This window comes from Mauremys reevesii, linkage group 15, assembly GCF_016161935.1.
Source record: "Mauremys reevesii isolate NIE-2019 linkage group 15, ASM1616193v1, whole genome shotgun sequence".
NCBI classification, from domain to species: Eukaryota; Metazoa; Chordata; order Testudines; family Geoemydidae; genus Mauremys; species Mauremys reevesii.
In genome coordinates, this window is record NC_052637.1 from 37,092,054 (window position 1) to 37,109,686 (window position 17,633).

At 43.6% G+C, this 17,633-nt stretch overlaps 1 protein-coding gene and 1 long non-coding RNA gene across 5 annotated transcripts in view; one reads left to right on the plus strand and one right to left on the minus strand.

Annotated features, from left to right (window-relative positions):
- Positions 1-4,243, minus strand: part of SMURF2 (SMAD specific E3 ubiquitin protein ligase 2) — an 81,736-nt gene extending 77,493 nt beyond the window's left edge. For all 4 annotated transcript variants that reach the window (XR_005588248.1, XM_039500258.1, XM_039500260.1 and 1 more), the window contains exon 1: positions 4,114-4,243. Coding sequence is in view for 3 of the 4 variants with exons in the window: in XM_039500258.1 (XP_039356192.1) it covers positions 4,114-4,165 (52 nt within the window). In the remaining variant the exon portion in view is untranslated. The remainder of the gene's footprint in view (positions 1-4,113) is intronic.
- An 89-nt stretch (positions 4,244-4,332) lies between these two features.
- Positions 4,333-7,278, plus strand: LOC120382838. Its single transcript, XR_005588250.1, has 3 exons — positions 4,333-4,455; positions 5,110-5,244; positions 5,636-7,278. It is a non-coding gene; the product is annotated as an uncharacterized LOC120382838 (long non-coding RNA).
- Positions 7,279-17,633: the final 10,355 nt, after the last annotated feature.

The following is a 17,633-nucleotide window of genomic DNA, read 5'->3' on the forward strand; positions in this document are numbered from 1 at the left end:
GCTCTGAGACCCTCCCCATGTTTCAAAGCCTGGGTTCCAGCCTGAGTGGGAACGTCTACACTTCCGTTTTTAGCCCCATCGCATGAGCGCCATGAGCCCAAGTCTCTTGAGCTGGACTCTAAGAGTATCTCTACACTGCAATTAATGACCTGTGACTGGCCTGTGCCAGCTGATTCAGACTCACGAAGCTCAGGCTAAGGAGCTGTGTAATTGTGGTGTAGATGATCAGGCTGGAGCCCAGGTTTTAGGCCCATGCAAGATGGAAGGGTCCCAGAGCTTGGGTTGAAGCCCAAGCCCGAACATCTACACTGCAATTAAACAGCCTCTTAGCCCAAGCCAGCTAGCACAGGCCAGCTGTGGGTGTCTAATAGCAGTGTAGACATACCCTAAGACTCACTGCCAGGAGGAATGTAGGAGTGGTAGTGTAGACATACCATAAATATATTATATCTATGCAGTTACCTTTATCAACCAAACATAAGCCTCCTCATTGGAGATACGGCAACACTGAATGAGAAACTCTCTTAACCCATGTAAACAGATTCTGCTCCTCCCTCATATGAAGCTAATTAAAGTGTATGATTTGTGTTTTATGGAATATACAATACAAGTGAGTATTTCATCATATATTGGAGTTTCTATCAGAGTGTCACCTAAACAGGCTCTAAAGAGGATTAGATAAGATGGTAGTAAAAATGCTACTGGCTGCAGAAGCCCTGCCTATACTACATTTCCCATGGGAAGGGCTAAAACAGTGAACCCATAGTGGGAAATGTTAAGAAAAAGTCTAGTGTAGACACAGACATAGAACCAGCTACTGAGCTCAGACTAATCTGAGTTATACTTGTGTAAATGAGATCAAAATCCATCATTTAAACTTTACACTAAGATTTTTTTAATTAAAAAAATGTATTTGAACATATTTAATATTTTGACAGTTGTCTAATATCCTGCAACTTTCTACCTCAAGACAGTGCATAATACACCAATGTACATGTCAGTAAGGGATTAGGAGATATTTATCTTCATTTGTCTATCTAAAAGCAAAAGATCAATAACCTTAGAAGAAACTTATAGCCTAGTTATACCATAAGCTAAATAAAAAGTTACTAGAAGTATGCCACCACCGTGGTTTTTCCCCTGTTATGGAACCCAGACCTAAATAAACTGTTAAACACTTAGTGTAAAGGTATGCCAAACATTTCTCAGAACTTTCTTAAGGTCCCAACAAAGACTCAACCTCTTCTGCAAAATGAGGTCTAGGTTAAATATTTTATTTGGCTCCTTAAGATGGACTGAGAAGTTGGGCATGAGCTCCAGATCAGTTCTTGGACACACATCAAACACTATCCTGTCATTTATCCAGTCAGTCAAAACAACGTTTTCCATCTAAACCTTTAATGTTTATGTCTTGAAAAACTGCTAATTGAATCCAGTTCCTGAAATCCATTTTTAAAAATCTATACCATCCAGTTTAAAGATAATGAACAAAACAAAAAAAAGTATTACACACTGATTACAGAATTAATCCTATCAATGTTCAAGCCAAAACAGAAGACTGCTAGTTTCATAATGCCAAAGAAAATTAAGATTAAATAACATTTGTCAGATTTAGAGAGCAAATTACTTTAAAAAACACTGGAATATAAGGATTTTAATTCCAAACAATTTTAGCATTCAAGAGTTCTCAGACTGCTTTTCCAATCAAAATGGGTAATCAAAACCACACAGAGTACTTCAGACTGTTCCCAAGCAAGAACTGACATCAGTTCAGTTAATAAAATTCAATTCACCACTTATACCAACTTTTCTTAAGCATGTAAAACTTCCTTTTAACAACTGACCTTACGTGTAAATCAGTTCCAATCAATGAAAGCACAAAATACCTCAACATATCACACGTATATTAAGAAACAGACTGATGCCTCATGCAAATCTCTGAAAATCAGAGTTGCTCAGTACCAATTCCAAACAGTTATTAAGGTTGCAAGATTCTTTCTGAAGACAATTTTGTGTGTATTTTCTTTTCAGTATTTCTCTTCCCATATTTTAGTAGCAAGGACATACACGCAAAAATAGTATATTTGTTTCTTACAAATATACATGCCTTTTCTTGAGCTGAAAAAGGACAATTCCTTAAACAGATTTTTGTTCACAGTTTTCCATTAGGCCACAGCAGATTTATAAAGTTTTTTAAAGATTGTTTTTCTAATAGTGCTCAGAGAAACTAAGCTATCAGCCAGAGACCCAAAAGTACAAAATGGTATTTTAAAAAGTAGTATTGTCCCACACATCAGCCCAGCTACACTCATCTCAAAAGTTTATTTCTAAGGAGTTCAGCACATGTGCACTATAATGGCCCTGCATAAAACCCCTTTTTACAAGATTAGTCCAAATAAGTTCCAAAATATAATTACTTATAATTGCTTACATTATATTATAAGAAAAAGTCTACAGTAGTCTAGGAAAAAAAAGCCATTTTTTCTCCCTACTCAGAACTATTTTAAAAAGTTAAATGCAGTAACTTTAAGAAATGTTTTGCATTAGGAGTTAAAATGGAAATTCTGCACATGCCATTAAAATCACATAATTTCAAAAATGCAGTAACTATTTTTCTACTTTTTTAAAACTGATCTATTTTGCAAAGCACAGCCATTAACTTGGTTCAATAAAGTTGTTGGAAGACAAACAATAATTTAAATATTTATTTTAAAACTGGTATTTTCATGCACTGAAGTCACAATGTAGGGTACAAAATGTGTTTTTTAAATTCACTCTTTTCTAGCAAGTCTTCAGTGATTATTTTTCAAAGGCAGAGAAGCTTTATCCATATTTATAAACGTTTCTCCATATTTATCTACTTACATTGCCCTCATCGCTACAAAAGAAGCATATTACAAGTATTTAGAAAACAGAAATAATGTCTTTCTTCCTTCTCAGCATGTAGACGGAAATAGTTTACAATATACATAAATATTGTTAAAGGCCAAGTTTTTTTAGAAAGGTATTTTTCCTATAGAAGGAGGAACTATATCCAACGAATTGTTTACAATCTCAACTAAGGAAGTTGACTTGAAAACAGCAACACAAAAGATCAAAACAAAGGGGACAAAAGGCCTGATAGTTTGTTTCACGATAACGCAGAAAAGACGGTCGCAGAGGGTGAGAAACAACCTAAGGTACCTAGCGCCTAAAAAGTTACAATGGCCTCCTAGCCGCCGGCCCCCCCCCCCCCTTCCTTCCCTAAAAAATACAACTATTCCAAAAAGAGATCCGGCATGTTACAAACCTCGTGCAATAAATCTAGTGAACTCAGGTTTAATCTAGATTCTGAATACAGGGAGGCGGAGGACACCAATACCTCCCCCCGCACCACACACACACTGCCCAGGGCTTCACCTCTCCTAACGCAGGCGTGTTTATTACTTAGAGTAAACAATCCGGTTTGATAATCGATGCCAGTGCAACGCTTCACACAAGCTGTGTGCAAAGACGTTTCCTTCGTGGCACACGGACCCCTTAGCAACCCGCCCCCTGCTGCGGAGCACTGGGGCAGGGGGGGTGTTGGGAGAGAGGAGAGAGTTTACTTTTTCCTAAGGCCTGAGTCTCCAAGCCCCAGGTTCAATCTCAAATACACATGGAGGGGGCTCGATCCCACCTCTCCAGCTGGGCTTGCCGCTCGCGGTGTTTAGAAAACAGAGAAAGGGGCTTTCCCGGTGTCTCTCTTCCCTTTCACCCCCCAACCTAACAGACACACTCCCCACCTCGGCTTTCCCCCTTCGCCCCCCCCCAAACCAGACCTTCCCCCCACCACCCACTGCCCGGCCCCAATCTACTCCCCACCTTAGCCTGCCTCCCCACAACAGCTCCCGCCCCCCCCCTCGGCCCCGACCCATCTCCCCCGTCTCCCCCAACCAGGCTCCCCCACCACCACCTACCCCCTTCCCGTCTCCTCACAAAGCCCGGCTCTTGCCCCCGGCCCTTCTCCCCGCCACCACTGCCCCCCTCTTCGCCCTCCCCCGGCCTCCTCCCGTCCCCGCGACCGGCGGCGGAGCAGAGCGGGGCTCGGCGGGCCCCAGGCTCGGTCCCGGGGGCTCCCCAACCCCTCCTCACCTGTCAGTCGCAGCTTGACGGGCCCGTTCCTCCGGGCCCCCTGGTTGGACATGTCCCCGGCCGCTGCTAGGGCTCGGCGCTGCCTCTGGGCCGGGCAGGAAGGGGGGACGCGCTAATGGAGTCGGGCTGAGCGCTCAGGGCAGCGGCAGCGGTGGCCGCCGGACGAGGAGAAGCCCGGATGTGCCCAGCGTCGCCATAAGCGGGGCCAGCGCCGAGGAGGAGTCGGCGCCGCCGCCGCCTTCCCCCGCCCCCTGCCCGGGGCCCTGGCGGCGAGCACAACAAAGCCCGGGACAGCGCGTACCGCGGCGGCCGGCCGCCTCCCTTCCTCCGGGACGGGGCCTGGTACCCGCTTAGCCCCCAAGTGGGGATGGAGTCTCCCCCCGCAGCTTCCTTCCTGCCTCGGAGAAAAGGGCCCCTGTGCTCCCCTCAGTACCCCATGTCCTCACTACCCACGGGGGAAAGGGGGTATCTGCCCTGTCAGCGCCCCCTTCCACTGGGATGCCCCCATGTCCTCACTACTCCTTGGGGAGGGGGCTTCCTTGCCCTTTGGGGATGCCCCCATGTCCTCACTACCCCCTGGGGCTGCCTCCCCCCAACACTACTGAGTATAGAGCTCCCTGTGTATCTTTAACTCCCCCCAGGGAAAAGCCCCCCTCAGCTATCCCTAGGGTGACCACCAGACAGCAAGTATGAAAAATCAGGACAGGGGGTGGGGGGTAATAGGAGCCTATATAAGAAAAAGCCCCCAAAATCAGGACATCTGGTCACCCTAGCTGTCCCCTGCCACTGGGTGAGGGTACGCTTGTGGCTCCTCAATACCATCCATGGTGGATGGGACCCTTGTGTCTTCCTTTCTCCCTCAAGCTAGGCCCTCTCATCCTTTGCTTCCCACACATGGGGCCCTTCTCACTGGGATGGTGTCCTTGTACCCCCAATTTTCTGGGAATTGTGCCCTGGTGTGTTTCTTCCCCCTCACCAAATCTCACTCCTTCCTAGGGATGACACCACCTTGCACTATGGATGCTGCTCCGGGGAGACTTGTAATACTATGATGGGCAAAATAGCATCAAGTGTGACTAATTCCCACGCTGGAGTTGAAAGGCTCAGAGAAATGTAGACCCAAATCATATTGTGAGTCAAGGGGTAGAAAAAGGAGGAGGAAGTTAGTAGCGGATGGTGTGAAGATTTATGTACTGAAAAAACAAAGATTCAAAAGTAAAAAGTTTATGGGATACAAGTTTATAAGTAGATTGTGATACCCTTCTCACATCGAGTAGTACCCTGTTCCTGTTTCCCCCAGTATGATGAGACTACTTGTGATGCAGGGTACTTTTCAGGATAAGGGTATCATCATCTAACCATGAAAACCATTACAACTCCAATAAATCCACCATTTATGTGTAATTTGGTTGCAGTAGACAAGCGAGGGAAATTCCTGCACACACACACACACACACACTCAAATTCTCAACAAAAGGCTGATACAGATCCCAATTCTCGGTGTAACTCTTCTGTCTTCCAGATCCAATGGCAACTATTCCAGAGAATTCCAGGCCTTTCAAGACACCCTCCATTAGGGGCACGCCAAAGCAGCAAGAGGATTTAAGGAAGGGTAACTGTATCCTAATGAATAACCCAGCAATTACAGCAGAGGCTGGAGGGACAACTTTCAAAAGCGCCCTACATTAATGAAAAACAGTCCTGGGATCAACACAGCTACAACTACACTGCATACCCTAAATTAAATTAGAACACTGGTGTAGCTAAAAATGGGCAAGGTACTCCCACTTAAAATTATGAGTTTGAGATGCCATTGTAAAATTTCCATGAAGATTGAGATCGATAGGAAACGACTAGCTTTGTAAGCAGACTGCTAATTATATTTTATATTATTTCTTATGCTCACCCAGCTTATCTGATAGTTTCATTACATAGGTCCCATTCTGCTAAGGTATTTGGCACTGCACAAACTGAAAAACTAGAATACAGATTAAAATATAATATTCAATATTAAAAAGCCAAACAAAATTATAGCCTTAGTACTCACATACTTTTCCTGCTAATTTTGTATTGCTTTGTACACCCATACAAGTTGAATGAGGTCTCAATTATCTGGCTTAGTGCAAGAGACTCCAGCATATCATTTCTGCTACAATAACTATCTCCAGTGCAATAGCTGATTGATTAGAAGACCACTATATTCTTGCCTTTAAGGTGAATGTTTTGGCTTTTTATTTTTTAATTTGGTCAATTTAATAAACTATTGCTTTTCCATAGGGTTTCCTTCAGTACAACCCTATCATAGGGCTGGGTTGTACTGCACCTAAAGAAACCACCCATTCTTAGAGTCCCATATTGTTCTTCCAGCTGAGAAGGACAGATGGCAGCACTCCCAGCCCAGGGTATGAGAAAATGGGATCAGAAATTTAATGTAGCAGGACTTCCACATGGTAGTGGCAGAAGACTAAGCCACTGCGTTATCCATTATGTTAGACTAGTGTTTTTAATATTTCATTTCATTTTGTTTATTTTTAAAGTAGTATTGTAAGACTATATAGGGCAGAGAGGGAAGCTCATATTGACATAATACCAATGTATGACACCTACCTTTAAAATAAAACCTTCAATTGAGAACATGCTGTACAGCACTACACAGAAACTACACAAATGTGTATTAGCAGATAGAGCTGTCATATCTCTTCAGGGCAAAGATTGTGTCTTATATGTTTGAACAATACCTTGGACATTGTGCCATAATTCAATGAACAATCTGTTTACATCCACATAGGACCTTGCTATGTGCTGGATTTGATTTCAGAATCGAGTGATCATTACAAAAAACAAACAAAATGCTATTTGCTTTTATTTATGCACTACCTTGTAACCATTTTTGCCAAAAAACTGCAAGATCTTCCTAGAAAATATGTCCCTTGCAACTCCTTTTCAACACCGAATTCATGATCTGCAGTTCTCACTGTAAATGATTCTTGAACATGGCTTTTTTATATGTCTGGGAATTGTGCAAGATCTTTTGGAAGAGCTTTTGAAGTCCTGGAGGGCTCCAAATATGCTATCTGTGGAATTACACATTGTACCTGGATATTGTACAAGATACTATTGATATAATTCTGTTGGGTCATTCTGAACTCCATAAAACCATTATGATTCTTCCATTTACACTGTTTGAGATGAGTGGTTCTTTATGTTAACATTTTTATGAAAGGTGCATGTATAACAGCTGCTTTTCAAAGTTAAATAACTAGACATTTTCTGAAACAAAAGAACATGGGCAGAGTTATTGCTTGAGAAATTCATTTTTTAAAGAAATATAAAAGTTTTGTTTAATTGGTCAAAGTATCTGAAAACACCACATTTTAACCTCTCTATTCAGACAACCCCGGTCTGATTTTTCACAGGTGCTGAGCATCTCTTAAGGACTTGATCCAAAACCCACTGAAGTCAGTTGGCTTCTTTTCATTGACTTCAATGGGCTTTGGCTCAAACCACTGGTTGTTAGCTTCAGCTCAGAACATACTGAAATTCTCTTGGATTACGCTTCAATAGGATTCCACACAGGCTCAAGGGTCAACAGTAGCGGATCCTAGTGTAGGATAGGAATCTAAGGCCCAGATCCACAAAGCTACTTAGGCATCTAAACACCAGACTTCGCCTAAATCCCAGTTTTGGCTCCATTGTGATCCACAAAACTCCCACCTAACCCCTTTAGGAACCTAAACTTACTCAACACCTACATTTTCCGGATAAAAGTTCCCTAGGCACCTATGTTTCTGCCTCTGGGTATGTGCACAGCTGTCTCACTCTAAGTGTACAGATGCCTATCTCCCCTAAGCCCCAGAGCGATTCAGAAACTTTGCAGAAGATAGGCATTCATCTGCCTACGTCATGTGTGGTGTGGCCATGGTAGGTGTGCTCACAGGAGGTGGGGATCACCCCCCTTCTAGCTCAGTGGTTAGAGCACTCTTCTGGCATTTGGGAGACTTGGGTTCAGTCCTCCCCTTGGGTAGGAAGGGGTCTATTATCAGGAAAGTGTTCTGACCACTGAGCTATGAAATATTCTGATGTAGGGACCCCTCAGGGTGTATCAATAATTAAACAGTCATTGGAGTAGGGGGACTGGATGCTAGGTCCCTAACCACAGGGCTACAGAGTGATTCCCCCCTCTCTCTGGCCCAATGATTCTGTTCCACTGTGGATAAACAGTCACTGGGCCAGAGAGAGAGTAATGGGCACCTTCTCCTCTGGACATTTTGGATGGAGAAAGGCAGGGGCCTAACTCATTCCCAAAAGAATGCCTTTAGGTGCCTCAGAGTATGTGTCAGCAAAGAAAACCCATGGCTAGCCTGTGCCAGGTGACTCAGGCTAAGGGGCTGTGTTTCATTGCTGCATAGACCTCCAGGCACAGACTGGAGCCTAAGCTTTGGGACCCTCCCACACCACAAGGGCCTAGAGCGCAGCAATGAAACAGCCACGCAGCCCAAGTCCCCGACTCCAGGACAGCACCTGCCTCCAAAGTGACCAGTGTCTCACATAAACTACTTAATCCCAGTGAATTCATTGAAAGCTGAAGTTGTTCAGCACTTTGCAAGACTGTGTCCTTAATTAGACTTATGCACGAGCTGGGTTCTCAGGGATTGTTTGTACCAGGTTTACTAGTTTTTGCATTTGTAATTGATATAGGTCTCTCTTACTATTTATTAATATGTATTTGCATATTCTTATTTGTCAAAACAATTCGCATATTCAATACATTTAATTTTTTTTAACCTTTGTATCATCAAATAAGTAGCTCTTTCATGGAGACTATTTTTGTCTTTCTTGTTTTGTTAGTTTCAGTCTAAGAAAAGTCCTTATCTTTGCTGAGAAGAAAAAAAAAGTTTTTTTTAGCACATCCTAGCTACCATGTTAATATCCTGGTGTACCACACCATAAATTTATTCTGACCAGCTAAGACGTGTTTAAAAAAACGGTTACTCACCTTCTCATAACTGTTGTGAACAACACATCTCGAAGAACATCCATTCCAATCAGGTGTGTATACACTGCATGCACAGTCATCAGAAACTTTTTCCCTTAGCAGCTCCCGTTGGGTTGGCTCAAGAGCCCCCTGGAGTGTTGCCTTCGTAGTGCTCAATATAGGACCCTGCGGACCCGCCCCCCCCTTCAGTTCCTTCTTGCCCGCTACTCTGACAGAGGGGAAGGTGGGTGGGTATTGGAATGGATGTGAACATCACATCTCGAAGAACAATAGTTACAAGAAGGTAACCGTTTCATTCACTGCCGTGACCACCAGGGAGCAAGGGTGTGGGTGAGAGAATAAGTACTCATATCCCTGAGATGGGACAAAGTACTTCCTCTCTATGCCCCCGGCAGTGCGTGGAATGGAGGCTGGTGTCTGCCACAGGATTTTATTATTTGGTATGGTCTTTATTCGTGGTAACGTCACCCGGGAAGGACCTTCTGGAGCAAGAATGTCTACCATTGTGTCCTCTGTTTCGGCCATTTCCTCTGTCTGCAAGCCTATTTTGTGGACAATGCGGCGGAGCAAGTCTTGGTGCGCCCTGTGGTTGATGGGCGGGGGTCTTGAAACTGACGCTCCTGCCACCACCTCATCAGGCAAGGAAGATGATGTGGCGAGTGAAGGTACAGGCTCCTCACAGCCCTCTAGCTGCCCCAAATGTGGGATACATGAAAAATTGTCACCTCTACTCTTGTGAGCAGAAGACATTCAGATCAGGCCATACTCTGACAGGGAGAGCGGCCAGGTCCATAGTATCATCTCCTTTTCTCTTAACCTTGCAGAAGCCCCTGTATGCTCTCTAGTAATTGGGCTCTGCGGGTTGGGGCTGAGGGCACAGCCATTTTCTGTCCTATCATTCCTTCCCCAGTTCCTGGGTGGAATCACTAAGAGACAATGTCAGCATTTTTTAATCACTGTCCCCCTTTGCTGAGTAACGCCCCTGAGTGGGGGGATGAGAAGCTGCAGCCAGGAAAGGAACCCACGCAGGACCCATGGTTACAAGGGTGTCAGGAAGCTTTGCAAAGCAGTTCTCAGAGAATTTGTTTGCTTACGGTGGTCAAGGCCCATGCACTGCCACAAGAGAGTACACTTCACTCCCCCAACAAAACAATGCAACAGACATTCTGGGACTCAAGGAGTTTCTTGTCCTCTCTATAGGTTTATTTCTGCCCCAATAATCTTCTCATAGAGGATGCATCAGACATTAAATATCAGAGCGGTAGCCGCCCTCATATGCCAGCAATGCCCCTCTGCTATGTACATCGGCCAAACTGGACAGTCCCTACGGAAAAGGATAAATGGACACAATGCTCCAATACGTCTGTTAGTCTACGAGGTGCCACAGGACTCTTTGCTGCTTTTACAGATATTAAATGGATACTTTATTGGGGCTTATATGTATAAACTAGATGTTGCTCTCAAAACATCTCATTTCAAGGGTAAAAAGAAGCTGCACATTTTATGGAGTTAATCTTGTGATGTAAGTGTTTAAGTATTACCATTAAATGCTGACAAGTGATCTGTATTTCACTCTAGGCTGATATCACTGAGTAACAAATCCTTTCAAGATGAGGTAGCTAGCTCAGATCCAGAGGGAAGGGAGTGCCTTTTCTCACCCAACAGCTCACTTTTTGGATGGCAGCTGCACTGACAGGCTCAGAAGGGAGTTCCATCCAGTCATCCTCAGCCAGAAGGTTCGTGATTGAGACATGGAGTTTCAAGGGTGGGCAGGAATGTGTAAAGAAAGGAAGAACTGAAGCATCTTTTGGGCTCCAACAGAGATGTGGAGGAGCCATTGGGGAGATCAATGATAATATCAACTATTAAATTATTTTGTTAGTAAAAGTTTTGGAATAAATGTGTAGAGATACAAAAACCACTGTTCTCTGGCTGCATAACACAGAAATTTGATTCTTGAATTTCCCACTATACAGAAAGAAAAGGCTTTACATTTACAGAGGTTTCTCAAGGGATTTAATGTGTTTTACTGGAAAACGTAAACACATCTATAACCAAATACTGTTTGTTTTCAGAAAAGGAAATGGTGTAGCTAAATTCTTAGAGGTGATGTCCTTTCTATCTTTAGAGACAGAAGAGGATGCTGGAAATGTGTTCCTCAGAATTTGGTATGTGTTCAAAAAAGAGAAACACCACTGGAATTAACACAAAGATTATAATCTCAAGTCTTCCTACAAAGGGTTTAGTCACACTATTCCTTTAAACAATAATGAGAGACCTGGCTGATATTATACCACATTTTTCACTGGCGTATGTAGTGATTTGATGGAAGCAAAGTTTTCCATCATGATAGTGTTAAGGTTTGGTGGGGAAATAGAAGGTTATAATGGTATTTTCTAAGGCAAAGATTTGTTTGTAACAAGAATTCTTCAAATTTGCTACTTTAGATTTCCCGCCGTTAGTCTCTCTTTCTCTGAGCCTGATTCTTCTCTCACGTACACTGGTGTAAATAAGGAGCAACTTCACTGGAGCCAATGGAGTTAAAATTAGCATAAGTAGTAAGACAGTGCAGCCCCATTCTCTGTGTTTTCCCCTTTTCCTCTATGGCATGCTGTTTGTGGAATTTGCAACTGCAGCGGACAGACTGTGCCTATTTTTTCCACCTAATGATCCAGTTTGAGCGTAAAAGGTAGTACCACAATAAGCATCCAGACAAAGCAAATTAAAATGTTAATCTATCAAACTCAGAACTATTTTAGAAGGATAAATCTGGACTCTTTCTACAGTAACTATTGCTTTCAGTCTTCGCAACTTCATCAACCTACCTTAGGTCGAGTTACCGTGGGGTCTACACCGTCGGGGTGTCGACTTACCTTACTCTTCTCGGGTGTAGAGTACAGGGGTCGACTGGAGAACGATCTGCTGTTGATTTGGCGGGTCTTCATTAGACTGATGGATCGATTTCCGAGCGTCGATCCTGGCTGTAGTGTCCAACTTTTTTCTTTTTCACTACTACCTTCCCACACTGGTAACAATACTAGATACAGTCTCTAGATCTGAACATTTACATCTTCAGTGTTCGGTCTCCCTTCTTTTTTAGTCAATTCTCTCCCAACAAAATTCCATGCAAAACATTTAAAAATAAAAAAAAAGTCATGGTACTTACATGTTTCCAGACATCACACATTATTCACTCTGTTTGCATGTTATATTCCTCCCTCCCACCTCTTTGTCTGTCTTGTAAGCTTTTCAGAGCAGGGACTGTCTCTTACTTTGTTTGTACAGTGCCAAGCCCAATTAGGCCTTACTTCAGTTGGGCTCCATAGGCACTCCCTAATATTAATTATTAGTAATACAAATTTACAACATTAAACTTGGACAATATCTTATTAAAATAAAATCTAGACAAACAACTCCCATAAGAAAGAAAGAAAAAGCAGGGCAGTTCCTTTAACTACAGGTAACATAATATTCTTTCAGAGCATATCCTTACTATGTTGAAACATGCAGTAAAAGTTCAGCAAACAATACCTATTGGTCTGTGGGGATTCTTCAGGCATAGACCCCCATTGAAAGCACTGCAAAGTCAAGAAAGGAGGGTCTAGAAATGATGATGGGTTTGGAACAAGTGCTTGTGTTGCTTCACTGTCTGGGAGAGATAATGAAATAAAATAAGGCCTGATTCTGCCATTTTCACTCACACTAAATAGTATCTTAATCCTCAAGGAACCAGGTCTATTTCCTTAGGTTATGACTTCCTGAAGCCCACCAAGAATGCTGTTCTCTTATGACCTCCCTCAACCAAGGCCCTCTCCATAGACATCTTTGCTTCCAATGGCTATTGTCCCTCTAGCCAGAACCATGCCCTTTTTCCACTTTGGCTATGTCTACACTACCACTTACGTCGCTCAGGGGTGTGAATAAGCACCAATGTGGACAGTGCTATGCTGGCAGGACAGCTTCTCCCGCAGATGTAGCTTCTGCCACTTGTTGGGGGTGGATTAATTAAGTCAAGATGAGAGCTCTCTCCCATCTCCTTAGAGCAGCTAATGTAAGCTCTCTAGTGTAGCCATTTGTCAGGCTCTCTTTTAGGGATGTCTACACTGCAATTAAGAACCCATGGCTGGCCCAGGCCTTGTTCTGTCTGTTGAGCAGTACAGTGGACCAGATGTGTATGCCCAGATAAGTACTTCATCTTGGTTGTATCAGGTCTGTGGGCCACAGATCTGACATCTTACTGGACAATTTCTTCATTGCAGCAACATAATGACCAGAAGTGTCTAAACAGAAGCTCTGCTTCTCACCAAGATTTCCTCTGGCATGTAGAGACAATGCTTGTGTAAAAGGTCAAGATTCAATCAATTTCTCAGGCTGGAGAGCAAGATGGAGCTCCGTCTCAGCAGAAGAAAATAGGAAGGATGTCTCCACCCCTTCACCAGCTGCTGAAAAGGGGACAGTAGCTTGCAGTGACAGATACCATCACCCTCTCAGACAGGATGCGTTTTGGGAAATGATGCGTCTCTGAAGGGAAATGACTGCACCGTGGCTGCAAAAAGAGGACCCCCCCCCCCCCCCGCACACACACGACGGGATTTTCCAGTGGCTAGTCATTTAGATAAATCCTATAACTCCAACCACAGCAGATTAGTAATTGAGGTACACACATTTCATTTACTCCTTCAGCTATTTTGTTTCCTAATTATGTCCTGCTGGATGGCAGTGTCATGTTACTTTATAAAAGTAAGACATGCAAACTCATTAAAGAGTGGATAGGCATTGAAACAGGCGAACCAGGTGTATCATAATATCTTATGGATAGCCAGAGGCTAAAAATCCCTGTCTGAAAGAAACAAATGTAATATTAATTTGAAGTGAGAAGGCATTGGATTAGTGTTTAGAGCAGGTGACTGGGAGTCAAAGAAAAAAAAAACTCTGCTCTCATTTATACCAGTATAACTCCCATGTAACCTAGTTGGCCCCAAGACTTCTGAGTTCTAGTCCCAGCTTTGTGGCCCAGGTGAAGTCATCAAACTTCTCTACCCCTGGGTGTGGTGGTGTTTTTCAGAACCTATGCTTCAGTACTGTTTTTTGCATAGCACTTGTATGCAATCTTACAGTAACCAACCAGGATGTATGAATACAGAGAGGAAAATCACTGTGGAAACCATAGTCATATTTCAAGAGATAGTCTAGTGACATAGGACTAGAAGTCATTCCTAATTCTGCCTCCCTATGGGCTCCCATTGAAATTAGTGGGTGAGTTTCTTCTCTAACTATATACATACAAGAGTAGCGAAACGCTAGGGCTGTGGAGGACAGAGAGCACTCCACTGTTCCAACTGGCCGTCACGGGCGGTAAGAAGGAACTGAGGAGTGGACGGGCCGGCTGGGGTATATATCCAGCGCCATAGCGGTGCCACTCCAGGGGGCACCCAGCTGGCCCGCCAGAGTTGCTAGGGTAAAAATGTTCCGAAGAGCCGTGCACGCGCAGTGCGCACACCTAACTGGAATGCATAGGAGCAATCACTCGAAGAACTGTCCTTTCTTCTTCGAGTGAGTGCTCATGTGTATTTCACAGTAGGTGACTCCACGCTATGTCTGATGGAGGTGGGTAGGAGTTTACGGGTTTCTGGGACGCAGTACCGCCCTACCAAACCCAGCGTCGTCACGTGCTTGGGAGACAATTGCATAATGTGAAGAAAAGGTGTGGACAGAGGACCATGTGGCAGCTCTACATATGTCCTGGAGAGGTTTGAACTTTGGTAGGGGCTCCCATAAATTGAAGTCATATTGACTTAGAAGGGCTTGGTGATTGGCCACCCTGAGCTGGAAACTCACCGAGGAATAAACTTTCCTGCCAAACGTATCCAGTCTCCTGACATCTTTGTCCTTAGGGGTGGGTGCAGGCTGACCGTGACGTTCCCGGTGGTTAACTGACCACCACCAGGGAGTTAGGTGCCGGATAGAGTGACCAGATGTCCCGATTTTATAGGGACAGTCCCAATTTTTGGGTTTTTTCCTTATATAGGCTCCTATAACTGCCCACCCCCTGTCCTGATTTTTCACACTTGCTGTCTGGTCACACTAGTGCTGGGTGGGAGTACAGGTATTCATGGCCCTTAGGCCATCACCTACAGCCCCCAACTAAAACCTCTCCAGCGCATCAAAGATTTACAACCTATCCTTAGAGATGATCCCTCACTCTCACAGATCTTGGGAGACAAGCCAGTCCTCGCTTATAGACAGCCTCCCAACCTGAAGCAAATACTCACCAGCAACCGCACACCATACAACATAAACACTAACCCAGGAACCTATCCTTGCAACAAAGCCCGATACCAGCTCTGTCCACATATCCATTCAAGTGACACCATCATAGGACCTAATCACATCAGACACGCCATCAGGGGCTCATACACCTGCACATCTACCAACGTGATATATGCCATCATGTGCCAGCAATGCCCCTCTGCCATGTACATTGGCCAAACCGGACAGTCTCTACGCAAAAGAATAAATGGACACAAATCTGACATCAGGAATCATAACATTCAAAAACCAGTGGGAGAACACTTCAACCTCTCTAACCACTCAGTGACAGACTTGAAGGTGGCAATTTTGCAACAAAAAAACTTCAAAAACAGACTCCAGAGAAACTGCTGAACTTGAATTAATATGCAAACTAGATACTATTAACTGTGGGTTAAACAAAGACTGGGAATGGTTGGGTCATTACACCAATTGAATCTATTTCCCTATGTTAAGTTCTCCTCACACCTTCTATGGGCCATCTTAATTATCACTTCAAAAAGTTTTTTTCCTCCTGCTAACGATAGCTCATCTCAATTGATTAGACTCTGCCTGTTGGTATGCATACTTCCACCTTTTCATGTTCTCTGTATGTATAAATATCCCGTCTGTGTGTTCCATTCTATGCATCCGAAGAAGTGAGCTGTAGCTCACGAAAGCTCATGCTTAAATAAATTTGTTAGTCTTTAAGGTGCCACAAGTACTCCTGTTTTTTTTGCAGATACAGACTAACATGGCTGCTACTCTGAAACCTGTCAAAGAATTATGGACCTCATCTTGTAACTCCCAAAGCTCACCTTGCTTTGAGCAGCTGCATGGTCAGGCCCCATATAGTTTTGTTTGTTCGACATGAGTGGATTAATAAAAACCTAGAATCTTATAGAATATGATAGTATTGTTGTTAACTATCTGGGTGAGGCATATAGGAGATTTACCTTGTCACTGTATTAATATCTATCTACAACTGTTATGTGAATGATCTTGAAAGGTTTATGTTTCTAACATACTATTATTTTCTAGTGCACACTAAGCATAACTTTGTAACCCAGTAAAAGGGTTAGTGTTTCACATTTAGTGAAAGCACCACCTTTTTTCATCTCATCTCAAGGCCAGGTCTCACTAGGAACAGTTCTACAGGCGATCAGAGTAGATGATCACAAGGGTGCCTTCTGGCCTTAGAAAAATATATGACCTTGTTAAATAGTATGAAAGCATATTGGGATTGATGTAGCACCCCCTGGTGGACCACTTAATATCAATATACTACATAGCTATGGAAATGCATCTTGATCAGATATTAGACCAACATTACACTGTAGGATGGTAGCATTGTCCTCAAAGCCGTCTTCCACAAAAGTACAGTCCCTACAATATATTTCTATAAAGTAAATTGGTTATTCATTTAAGACTGCCCCCAAAGATTTTCAATATCTGCAGATTTTTGCACTGAAAAAACAATTGTATCAACAGTGTCAGGAGGAAGCTGGAGTATTGAGAGCTGGGGAATGGAAACATGGAGCTTCTGGCACTCAAAGCAGTTGAAGCTTTCAATATTGGGGAGCAGGTGGTTCTCTTCACCTTCTCAATTTTGGGCAAGGGTGGAAGCAATTGTAAATTGGATGGCAGTTTAAATTAATAATTACTTACCCCAACAAGCCTCATCATCAACTAGCTCCTTGGTGTCCCAGCTATAAAGATGAATGCAATATGCCTTAAAGGGTTATCCTCTACACAAAACATTCTAGATTGTTTGATGCACAAACATTATTTTGCTAAATAGCATAGTTGATATAGCCATAGAGTATAAAATAGACAAGTTATAATCCCTTGCAAGTAGCTGTAGTAGAGCCATGCACATAACCCATTTTTCAGTTCAGTAACCAACCAAAAAAACCCAACATTGTTTTAGGTACCTGTCCCACCCATACTCTCTACTTGGCGTGGAGCGGTGCCTGGAGCTCTGCTCCGATGGCACCCGACCAGACAACCTGGTTGGTGATGAAAGCGGAACACAGTTTCCAGCCTCCAACAGGACACTGAGCGGCGAGCAGGCCCGAGAGTGGTCCCCTGACCAGGATCTGCATCGGGTCGGCGTCAACTGTCGAGAGCCCATCGGCAGCTTGCTTCTAGGGCGGGGTCCGGGAGTCAGCGGTGCCCCGGGTACATGCAGTCATAATGTCTTTGGCTGCCTGCAGGACCTCCAGAAGCTGATTTA